A 12,480-nucleotide genomic window follows, 5' to 3' on the forward strand; every position below is an offset into this window, starting at 1 on the left:
CAGAGTGAATTTTCTTTCTCATATAGAAAATACTCAGATACCTGGTCACAGCTGTTGTAACTTCATCGTCACTGTTTTGCACCAAAACCCAGAAGAGTTGATTCAGGACTACAGGAAGAAAATTCATAATTACATGGATCTTCTCGATCCTCAACAAATTCTGTAATGGACATAAGGAAGAAAAATGAGACATTTTCTACACAAACAACCAAGCAATGAAAGTTGATTCTCTGCTTCCCTGCTTCATCAGCAGGTAATATGTAGTGTAGCCACTCGAGTTACAGCAGTAGGAAAATGGGGTAACTTGGTGGAGGGCCAACCCCCCACGGAGCTCATTTCAAATACGACCATCCACACAACTGTATGCATTGTCCAGATTTCAGAATTCCAGAGGGACGGGGGGGGGGGGGGGGGGGGGGAAATATATGTATTTCACTAAAGAAAAAATGCTTAACAATAAAAGGACTAAATTACTATTTCCAATACATTAGTTTCCTAACATTCCACCCCCACCCCCAAAAAACCCCCACAAACAAAAAATCCCCTTTCTTTCTATGCTGAGAGTTGATGAACTGAACTTCTTGAGGATAAAATATGAATGTCAAAAGCACATTGATAGAAAGTAATATTACGCTCTAACCTGACTGGATTGACATCACATTATTTTCTCTGATCAAGGAGAACACTGAGATTTAATTAAAAAAAAAATCCTTTCAATTCATCCCTCCTTGTTTTATTCTTCAGTCATTTCCAAACCATTTCAGAGTTTTTCCAAAGATTATTAGTGATTTGTAAATAAAAGTAAAAATACTTTGAGGAAATTTTCTTAATTTTTGCTTACATTGCATAGCTGATCCCTTGTCTCATAAAACATTATCTCTATTTCTTAATAAAAATACTAAATTCTTTTAAAAAGGTAAACTGAAAGTAGCAAATAAAAACAGTCAAATTTTAGCAGTTTAGATAATTAGCTTACTATCCAGAAATTTCTGAAGCTTTTATGGATTCCTAAACTTTGTCCCATATGATCTATGCCTTTCCGAAAACTCACAGTTAGTAACTTTATTTGATAGAGGTATAACCTCTAGATACAACCTTGATGTTTTGATTGTTGAAAATATCCATTATAAATCAGCTAGCACTAACTGACAGTACTTAAAAACAAAGCAATCCCTTTCAGGATTATCTGCATCTATCAATAAAATCAGTCACCACCTTTAGGAAATTGCCCAGAAAATGTAATGATTTATGGAAATACTAAGGCAAAATTACTTTTTCAAGCAGCTTTGTAAGATCTGCTTAAGCTACGTCGAAATAGGAAAGCAACAATGGCAAGGCGAAAAACACCTACGTGACGGTAATATCCAAACCTAAAACGGTTACTAGATTTCACAGACTGCTATAAACAAAAACAATATAAGTCACATGTATTACGTGTCAGGGCTACTACTGTGATAAAACAAATGTCACAGCTACCCTCCAGTCTTCTTGCTTCTCTTCCTGTTAAAGTTCAGTAAGCAGACTGCCAAGCGCTAACTCTGAAATCAGCCATTCAAGAATAGGTCAAGCATCTTGACACTATATTTTCTTGCTGCTCTTCTAATCTGCTTGCTGCTGCTATGTCCCTCCTTTCTCATGGCTTTTGACCTCTGCTGAATACAGTTGCATTTAATGCAGTTCTTGCTTATTCGTTTCATCTCTGCAGAAAGGGTATGCTTCTGACCTCAGAACTTGACAGGCAACCAGGACCTTTGATCCTCGAAATGCAGAATAATCTAAATGGCCCTTTGGGTGACATCAGGTTTTTAGAGTGAAAATGTGAAAAGACAACTATGAAGTAAGCTGGAATATATCTGAGGAAAGAGAGGACTAGCAGGAATACTGCAGCTCTACAAGCTGCAGTTCCTAGAGCAACATCATATCATTCTTTAATGGGATTTGAGACTTGGCATAGGGCAGATTATCAAAGATGAGGATGAAGCCGTGCCGTAAATGAGAAGGAGAACGGGAGACAGCTCTGTGACCAATAATACATCCGTCACACCACGTAAATCCGAAGGGAGATGTCAGAGACCCACGGTCTCCCGGTAAATCTGGGCCTTGTTTAGAACTGTGCAGAACGGGTCAGTTGCGAGAGTGCCCTACTTTCAGTTTTACAGTACAGTTCTCTACCGCAGGCTACTTTACCTTACAAGAATTGATAAAGGTTGAGGTAGGAGGCTGGGAGAAATCCTTTTCCCTTTCTTGGCACTGACGGAAAAAGTTATTCAGGTATGGATCCTAAAACGATAAATGAATGTTCACATTAATGCCTATTATAGAAAGGATTAGAATTTAATTCCATAAACTGGTTACAGCAACTGGTGATACCAAAGCAACTATGTGATACAGCAGCTATGTGATACCAGAGGGCACACTTGGAAATAAGTGTGACCTTAGAAATAAGATGTCGAAGACCAATCAACTTATTTAGGCAAACCGATCTGCCAGCACAGCTTCCTCCTTACAACATGTTTCTAGGCACTTTGTCCAGTCCTTTTTCAGTGTTCGGAGCAACGAGCTTTTTCTTCACAATCTAGGGGGCCTTCGATGCCCAGGCTTTGTTTGTGGTGCTCACAATTTATTTTCCTGCTGTTTAAAATGATATTCCACAATTTTTCCGTTATTATCTTAAATAATTTATCTTTTTCCTTAAAGGGTATTCTCCATCATTGTCGTCTTGCCCTCCTATATTCAAATAACCTTTTTATGCTAGACAAATAGATTCATACAAGACTTGAGAGAAAGCATTATTTAGAAATTCCTTGATGCTTTTGACTGTTCAGTAGGAAACAGAGCTAAGAGGAAATTCAGCTTACCTGAGTATTTACTGTCGATACAACAAACGTAGACACCTTGAAAAGTGGTTTCCCACTATCTACCCATTTTATATCACTGCTGATCTGCTATTAAAAGACAAAAAAGTTCCACTTATTTCTTGCTTATTCATGTCTGATTCACTTTAACTGTATAGCTTTGCACATGCATACGCCTGAACTGTGCTGGCTATTGCACTTTCACAAACACGTTGAGAACTGGTGCAACACAAGTCAGCATTTCAGCACAAGCCCATCAGGGTTACCATGCAAGGGACCAGATCACTGCCCCATCCTGTCCTCGTGACGTAGTAAAACACACACAAGGAGGCAGAAATAACCCAAACTGGACAGGATCAGTGGGAAAATACGCTTTCACTCCACAGAGCCTGGTGACCATGTCACCAGAGAATGAATGTCATATAGCCTGAATTTGTGAAGAGAATTATTTCTGACCACTTTCTTCCAAATTTTAGAGAAGTTAGGTAATAATATTATAGAATACACAGTTATAAAATACACTTGTCACATTTACACCCGAATCAGCAATGTATGGTTCACAGATCCTTATTACATACATTAGCTTCTACACTCAATGGTAGGCACATGAACAGTCTAAAACAGACACCCCATTTATCACGCGTACTTCCAAATGAGTGAAAATGCAAATCTGATCTCATGCAAGTCGTGTGAAAACAAGTGCTCAATGCCCTTTGAATAATATAGAAGGATGAACTAATACCTTTCCACTCGTAGGTTCTTGCAGGCTTAAGTAACTGGGAGGCAGGCTGCTTGCTACTGGCACGTTATGCTCTTGGGAAGCTAACTGGGCATCTTTCAACAAAGGAAGCCACGCGTATCCCACTGCGCACAAGAACAAATCAGTATGATGCTTTGAAAAACGGGCGCCTCAAGCTCAAAAGAAAGACAACATCCAGCCAGAAATTCTGAAATCCTTATTTGAACGTACATCATCTACATTTGGAATTGAAAGTAATTCTACTATAGGTACCTGGTGTTTCCAGAGCCTCTTTCTTTTTGGCATTAGCTTTTGCATTTATGTCACAGGTGACATGATAAAATGAAAACAGAATGTGGTGTTTCTTATGGAGTTGAGTGGGAAGTTCAATTTTCACCTGAAATGGAAAATGTTACACCCCAATTTAGTTAAAAAAAATAAAATAAAAATAAAAAAAAACAATTAAACCAGGTATCAGAGATGGTCTAAATGAGTGACATCTCTTTTTACACAGAGATCTAGGTACAGCCTGCCTTTGCTGACAATTGTTTGTTTGCATGGTGCTGTTGCTACTTGGGTAACAGCTGTTCTCTTAAGGAAATGGCTTAGGATGATCAGCTGTTTCTTATACTTAAACAGTTCCCCCCCCTCCCGCCCCTCTGTCTTACAGATGAATATTTGCACTTACGATGAAAGAGCGTAGAGATGGAAGAGCACAGAACTAAAGTGTGAAAGACCCTGCTGAGAAGTAAGCACCAGCAGCTGTAACTAGCCATCACCATTCTCATATTTTCAAGACTTTCAAAAACGAGCAAACAAACAACAACAAACCAAAAACAAAACCAAATCTCTGTTATTGCTTCACTGTTGTTTCATGGTGAAAACAAAACAAAAATTAAGGCTGATATGAAAATCAGCTTTTATTTAAGATTTCAGGTCAGTCTTCAATCCCACAAATCCCACCCAGGAAAAGGTTTATCGTATCATCTACTAATCCCTACAGGGTTGGCTTGAGATATTAACAACCTATTGGAATAAAAATACAAATTAATCAAAACATGTTACCATAGGAACTAAGGAAAAAGACCCCTTGGAGAGGCGATAATGTTTATCTAAGCCAATCCTATAATTAAAGTAAGGTTTAGGAATTGTTGGTAAACGCTTCCCACGTTAAATCAGCTTGTGGGTGAAAATCCACCGCTATAAGCACAGATACAAAACGGGTGTTCAGACATGAAGATTGAGAAAACCTTTTTGGTGACGTGTTACATTCTTTTCAAGGCTGCACTTGTTGTTTTTCTAATTAGTACTATGCACATTTAGAGACAGGTGTACACCTCTTCCTTCCAAATCAGCTGGTGAGACCTGAATTCAGTTCTTCATTCAAGTTGGAAGTAACGTGCTCAAGTACATTTTCAGATGTGGTAGTACCCAAACCACCCTGATTCTTAAACACGAATCTGAAATGGGTATTTTGCATGTAACTGTATTTCAACTTCTGGTCTTGCCCATGCAACTTTATCAAAGCAAATTTTAAATGAAAGAGGAAGTTCTAAAATCAAGCCAAAGGGTTGGAAAGCACCGGCTAACTACTAGTGCTATTAGCCAGCATTATCACTCCCTGTAACCCAGTAGTGGAAAATCCAGAACACAACCAACACCACATTAATGTGCCACCAAACATGCTAGTCACTGAAAGGTGAAAGTAAGCTCACCTCCAAAAAAACTGAGATATCATACTTTGTGTTGGAGAAGTGCAAAAATGCCTGCAGAGACAAAGCGCAACTAACACTTTGCAAAAAAACAACAACGTCTGAATTCTAGTCTAGAGCTGCATCCCTCAAAGCAACAGCTAAGCTACGAGCATAGCCACTACACGCCACTGTATGTTCTGTTCAGGTCACCGGATCAACAAAAAAAGGTCTCAACGGAGATCTTACATTTCAGAGAGGGATTTGTTCTGACATTTGGCTCCACCCTTCATCCTAATATTTTCTGTTTCTGTTAATTCAGAGATACAGCTGGACTCTTACTTTAATCCACACGTGCATTTTAGAGAGCAAGACTGTTCCTAACTAATTCTACAGCACCTTAACTGTACTCAGATAATCTTATAAAAGGAAAGACTCACTGAGTCGATCTAAGAAAAAAAAAAAAGGTGAGATTGCACGTAAATTGACATAACAGAATTCCATCCAGGCACATAAGCAATTGTAAAGTAAACTTTCTTTACGTATCTTTGTGTGTGTTATGGCAAACATATAATAACAACAAATATTTAATCAGTGAAAAAAACCAGACTGACCTCATCATAGAAATCAGGATTCTGGGAATGATGTAGCACAGCTGTGTAGGCTGCCGTTGTAAACAATGGTCCACCTGGCTTCCCATAAATACACTGATAAAAGTAATATGCTTTAATTACATTGTCAGATTCTGCTGATGACACTAGCTTGACATATCTACTATGCATGCACACTGAATTCAATATTATGAAAGATTGATAAATACTTCGATGAAACACTAAAAGAACATTTTTAAGTGTTCACACCTGAAATTTGTTTTATACACATTTCCAGCAAAAGTCTATTGACTCCATAGAATATACTCTGTATTTTACTGAACAATACAGAGTACTGGGACTACTTCCTTGCCATTATCAATTTCACACTTTTGAGCAAAAAGCTTTACAAAAGCTCTTTCATTTTTGTCCAGTTCTACACAGCACAATACCTTTACCGACCTCTCAATGTTACAGAAGCTACAACAGTGAACAATTCTGCTGTTGGCATGGCGCAGTACAGTTCAGGGTCCTTGACTACTGAGTGACATCAACGTCACTTGCTAACGGGGAAACTACAGTACAACAACACTGGACAATAGCCCTCAGTCAATAGCAAAGTTAAGAATTAAGACTAAAGTTCCTCTAGTTTTGCGTCGCATAATTTTGATCATGCATTAGGCTTAGAAACCTAACCTCTGTGGGTAGTTTTGGCTAATGGTGAATTTTAGCTCATGCAAGTTGCACTGGAAAATCCTAAGTTTTCTGCCTTTCTCCTTCCTTTCCCTCCACCGGTCGGAAAGTCAGTACTGCCCAACAGCATTCGGGGCTGGAGGGATTCGTGAACAAGAGTCAAACAGAACCATAGCACAAACTGAGAGGAATGCATGACGACATTTACTCTTTAAACGCTCCAGGTCAGCATTGCTTGGTTTTATACGCAATGGCCTTACAAACACTGCTCTCTGAATATACTTTTGTCACGGCTCACCTTCAGTGGCTTTGCTCCTTCTTCATCAGAGCTTTTAAATTCAATGCACACCGTTATATTCCGGGCCTGAAAAGCAGAAACGCGTTGAAATTTAGATCAGAAACGGAGTACCCATAAGAACACAGGCAAACTACACGGGCTGAAATAAGCTCTTTTCACAATCCAGGAGAACATGCAGTCAGTGACTCAAAACTTAAAATACTTTCAAGTCACAGTAATTTTACCAGAAATACTGTTTCAAAGAAGAACTCACAAAATGCAAGCTAAGCCTCAGATAAACTATGCAGACGCAAATTATAAAGTGACCAACGTTTATCTGTCTCTTGTCCTTGATTCATTTGCGTTCAGCATGAAAATGCAAGTAGTATTCAAGTTTCATTTAAGAAATAAAAATATTCTCTGGATTTATTTCATCTACATACATCACTTCATTAAATACAGCTCTTCTGAACAGGGCAAAAAAGCTATTACCATTATTATGTCTCCTTGAATCACTCATACAACTTAAAAAGTTTCTTAATCCCTAAGTTTATTTCGTTGCAATTGTACCTAAGTTTTATGATTACAAAAAAATGAAAAAGATCAAAAAGCCGGGTCAGTGACTTACGTCATCATTTTCCCATCCTTTCTGATGGGCAGTCTCCTTCATTTCAATTAGTGCTCACAGAATAAACACCTACTCAATATCAGCCTGACTTGGTCACATACTGTACCTTATTGAAATATTTTTGGCTATCATACTTGAGATGTTTTGGATAGATGTATATTTGGTTCTTGTATACTCTGTAGGGTCGAGAGTATTTTGTTGCTTCCTGTACAAACTCCTCTACTTCCACTGTAGGCTGATGCTCTTTTACGTCATTAAATGGCTTGATTGGAATAAAAGATGAAGTTACACAGTCTTCAAAAGAACAGAAAAGAAAATCATCGTGTCAGTTTGTTTTTACAGTCATACTACTAAGAATAAGTAATATTGAGATGCAAAGGGTCAAATCCTGCCCTTCACTTGCACCCAGGTATGTCGAGAACAACTGTAATATATCATCCTCACGTGGTTTACCACACTTAAGTTAAACGATATAGCGCTGACAAAACTCCTTTGACACATACAGTATTTGAGATGTGGTTTAACAGCACCACTGATATTCTGACACTTTCGGCAAAAGTGCTTTCAATACAGCTGAAGTGATACTGCTTCTAATCGACTTTACAGCCCAGCATCTCCTTTACGTTTCTCTATTATCTAATGGCATAATAAATGAAATGAAGAAATAAGTAGTGCAGAACGAGTTTAAGTATATGGTGCAATTGGGAAAACTGAAATTAGTTCAAGAAACAAGTGATGAAAACAAGCACTTTGTCTCCCAGACAGCAGAGTGGCCGGTACAGATCACAAACTGATACGCTTATCTGTGCCGTTAAATCAACGGGACGTTTAATCTCGGCACAGAAACCTCCAGGACTGGTCGCACAAAAGCGGCTGAGAGGGTTTGGGACACCGACTCCGGGCTGTCCTGAGCTACCTCCAGGAAAAGCAATTGAACAGCTTGCTCCCAGGCGAGCTGCCGCTGACTGCGAGGCTGCAAGCTGTTCTCCAGGACCTCGCTCCACATGACCGGAGTCTCAGTTCCGGGGTTTTACTACGTATTTCGTTCTGAAGTAGCAGGGACACACCAGTAATAGTAGCTGTCATCCTCTTCCCTGCCTTTGGGCCCGGGACTGCTCAGCACAAAGGACAACAGCCAGGGACCACACGGCACAGGCGGAAGCTCCATAAAGCTGTTCTCTCTTCCCCTGCGCTAGGGATGCATGAATTTGGCTTCTTCCCCTCGCGCAGCAGAAAAGGCAGAAGTTTTGCATCAGGTTAAACACTCTCAGATAACTGATCTCTCACTGGCCCCAGCTCTCAGTCTAGCTACAGTAAATAAAGCCTTATTAAAACAAAGATCTACTTCTGTTGTCTAATGCAAATTGATGCTAATGTGGAGCAGGGTAGTGTCAGTCCCCAGAAGCACAATCGTACTGGCAACTTCTTGACAAGATCTGTGGCCAACTTCCTCTTCATTGGCTTTTCTTGGCAATAAAGGACTTTAGCACTAGCTAAGCAGGATTAAAATTTCCACTGGGAAGGAAGTGTTACAAGAACAATTACTGCTGTTACAAGGGCTTCCCTCAAAGCTAACTGCAGTCACTTTTCACAGAGATTTCAATGAATTTTATAGCAAGTACGTTTTCCGTTACAGTTTCATAATGATTTTACGGCCTTAGAGTAAGGCACATTTTCCTGATACCAAATGACTGTTTAAACTGTTACAATTTAGAGCGAAGGAAGTTTAACTGCCTTTCCTGGGCACCCTACTACCACGTATCTTTAAAACCAAACCTTCACACTGTCACAGTGCATACCGAGCCAGGTAAGAAGACAAGCTCCCATCCTGTTTGACCTATTTTGCCTTCTATGAGCTACCAGTTCCTTTTAATACTGAAAAAATAAATTGCTTTCAAAATGTTAGTGAAACTATTTTTATCTAATACTGTATAAAGATGTCTCAAAACCGAAGAGCATGCATTTTAATACAGACAGGTGACAGTATTTCTACACAGAATAGACTTTATCTGCATCCCAACAGAATCTAACCCCATCTTGACACTGACCAGTTGCTCTGCTTGAGCAGACAAATGAGCTAGACAAACGTGCCCGTCATCGTACTGACATCAAAATAATAGTGGCTGTTAATTTAATTTCTTTTTTCCTCTGAAAAAGACCCAAGCCCTACAGCTTTTGCCCCCTTACATAATACAGAGTCTTAACAGGCAAAGCTCCTGACGGATATCTTTAATTCTCCAGGGAGCCCCTGCTGTAAATAACCACATTCTCTGAATTACAACTGACTTCAGAGAAATTCAAATAGTCCTGAGCTCTTTGCAAGACTGGGATACAGCAACGCAGTCCTTGAAATGGGGCGCGGAGGAAGAATCCAGTTAGATGAACCCATATAAGCAGCTGCTGCACGGATGCCTGAGGTGCCTCTGAATGAAGTCCTCTGTCTAGTCCGCAATCTTGCGACCCGCTGCTAGTCACGTCCCCTATGTGCTAATTCACAGGGGACACGAGCATCACAGCCCCCACCCACAGAGATGGGCTCTTAACTGCAAGCTATAGAGGCTCCGTCATTTAGCATTTTGGTCTAATCCCCTGCAGACCAGAAAGAGGTCCCTGGATTTTCCTCTCACGCAGAGACGGTACCTGTGGTCTGTATCACTTGGGTGTGTTTGGCCAGGTACACAAGGAAATAAAGACTGGCTTAGTAAAAATGGTTCAGTAAAAAGAAAAAGAAAAGAAAAAAAAATCTCACAAAAACAAACAACTTCCCAAACAACTGCACACAGTTTTCTAGGCAAAGATAGCCACTTCTACTGTCCCAAGGCAGCAGATAAAGCTGAAAAGTCTATGGCAATGTCCTAATTAATCATAAGGTGGAATCATACTTGGATGTTCCAAAGGGACACAGTCAACTGCAATCTCCAAACAGCCAGGTATGGTCTGTATTTTGCTAATCTTCTCCGCTCTGCAAGGACAGAAATTAAAACATTTTAGAAAATTAGAACAAGGGAGATAGGACCCAACACATGAATTCATCTAAAATGAAAAAGAGACCCTGACTCCTAAAATAAATACATATGCAACATATTGAATATACACCCATTGGCAGTCAGATTCAAACCATACGCAATGGCAGGAAATAGATTTTTTTTTGGGGGGTCACATTCCTGCCTTCTCTTCAGAAGCAATGTCATAGGGTATTTTGTAGAAGAGGGAGAAACTGATGAGCTAATGATGAGCCTTAAGAAAACTGACTTGCCTACTTTTCCTGTCTACAGTCTGAAACAAATGCCCTTTAAATAGGGATTCTGTGAGAGCTTACAGTATCATGGCTTCTGCAAGGGCCGCGCTGAAAAGGCACCAAGACATATTTTCCTTGTGCCCGAGCAACCTGAGAAATGCCAGCACTGGGATGCTAAGTTGCTCTTATCTAGGAGATGCTTCAGACGAGCAAACGCAGCACTGGCAGCTCCTCATTGAGCACCAGGAACGTCCGAAAAGTTTAGGCTCCCGGAACAGCCAGACAGAGTAAAAGATTAAGGGCCTGATCCAATCTCTGTAGTGGACATTTGATCGTTATCATCTGATCTCATACAAATGGAATAGGAAAAGCTCGTTAGATTAATTCATTACTAGGTGCTTTTAGAGTAGACAGGAAGAAATTCTCAGTTTAATTCTCACGTCACTTACGAGGTATAAATAACGCCTCTGCTTTAGAACTAAACCTGATTTACACCTGTGTGAAAGAATATCCAGCCAACTAACTACTCACTAATTTACATACTGTAAAACATTTGGAGAAGTTGTTTTCTTCCAGTGTCCACTCCACAGTTTGTCATGGAAACTCAAACAACAGCATGGAGTGGGGAAACCATTCAAGAATGTTTTTCATCTCCCCTCCCCCCCCCCCTTTTTTTTTTTAATTATACTCCCTCGTTGGTCACTTCACCTGCATCTCCCTGATGGAAGCTAATTTAGTGCATCACTATCTGCTGGTTATAACAACATTTACTGATGTGCCAAATGACGTTCCAGTTTTCCTGGAAAGCTCCAGCTGAAGCAGTCTTTGGCAGATAATAGGCTAATGTGAAAAACACTAATTTAATACAGTTACTTTGGCACACTGCATTAAATGAAGGAAAAAAAAAAAAGAAAACTTGTGAAAATATTCTGTACAGCTTCACAATCACAGGTCCTTCTCAAGTCAAATTCAAAATTGTTTCTTACCTTCTGTATTCTGCTATTAGTTTAATCAAATCTTCCATTGAAATCTTATTACTTTCTTGCCTGAATAAAGGTGAGAATCGCGAGTCCCTGTCAACATTTCCCTGATTATCTTTAAACACTGGTCTATAAAGAAAGAAAAACAACACAATTATAATCGCTCACCCATTTGCATTTAAACTTTTAAAATTGTTATAGGATCTTCTAAGGAGGAGAGGAGAGGAGACGATACGAATTCTTACACAAAACGCAAGGGCTCCCTGCAGAGCTCTCAAGCAAGAACGCTCTCCTCGGCTGTACAGCCGCAGCAGCGCAGACACTTTCCATTTACTTGCGTGTGCGGTCGCAGCCGTGCAAACACCTAAGACTCTGTTTAATCTTACACTACACAAACAGTTCCCGCTGACCTCGGCCACAGCGCGACTGCTGCAGTTTGGAGTTCCCGGTTTTTAACGCTAGGGCAGATCGTCATCGGCTAGCTCAGCATTTGCCCGTTTTTTCCGCTCTCTTCTGGAGCCAAGCCTCCCCGGGAGAGCTGGAAGCGCCCAGCGCTGCATGAAGCGGCTGCCCACTCGCCCCGGTGCCCTGGCTGCTGCCTGCCTCCCCGCGGGGCCGCGCATCCCCTTGTGGCTCCGGCGGGGCGCCCTGGCCGAGAACCACCGGCTCAGAGTTGGATCACCTGCACGCAGGAGACCTCACCACATGCTCCTACGTCAGGCACGTGACTTCTCACTTCAAAGACGCTGACCCCTTGGTTAAAGGGAGCATTTCCAAGAACTCACCACA

At 40.5% G+C, this 12,480-nt stretch overlaps 1 protein-coding gene across 16 annotated transcripts in view; it reads right to left on the reverse strand.

The window, feature by feature from the left end:
• Nucleotides 1-12,480, reverse strand: part of DOCK10 (dedicator of cytokinesis 10) — a 165,503-nt gene that overhangs the window by 49,214 nt on the left and 103,809 nt on the right. For 14 of the 16 annotated variants that reach the window (XM_068953722.1, XM_068953730.1, XM_068953727.1 and 11 more), the window contains exons 15-24: nucleotides 11,698-11,820; nucleotides 10,356-10,435; nucleotides 7,580-7,767; nucleotides 6,867-6,932; nucleotides 5,900-5,992; nucleotides 3,868-3,991; nucleotides 3,598-3,719; nucleotides 2,859-2,945; nucleotides 2,188-2,280; nucleotides 42-160 (exon numbers count right to left, since the gene is read on the reverse strand). In XM_068953722.1, coding sequence (XP_068809823.1) covers nucleotides 42-160; nucleotides 2,188-2,280; nucleotides 2,859-2,945; nucleotides 3,598-3,719; nucleotides 3,868-3,991; nucleotides 5,900-5,992; nucleotides 6,867-6,932; nucleotides 7,580-7,767; nucleotides 10,356-10,435; nucleotides 11,698-11,820 — 1,095 coding nt within the window. The remainder of the gene's footprint in view (nucleotides 1-41; nucleotides 161-2,187; nucleotides 2,281-2,858; nucleotides 2,946-3,597; nucleotides 3,720-3,867; nucleotides 3,992-5,899; nucleotides 5,993-6,866; nucleotides 6,933-7,579; nucleotides 7,768-10,355; nucleotides 10,436-11,697; nucleotides 11,821-12,480) is intronic. The other 2 variants (XM_068953719.1, XM_068953716.1) reach the window with 1 other exon arrangement.

Source organism: Struthio camelus, chromosome 9, assembly GCF_040807025.1.
Source record: "Struthio camelus isolate bStrCam1 chromosome 9, bStrCam1.hap1, whole genome shotgun sequence".
In the NCBI taxonomy this organism is placed as follows: Eukaryota; Metazoa; Chordata; class Aves; order Struthioniformes; family Struthionidae; genus Struthio; species Struthio camelus.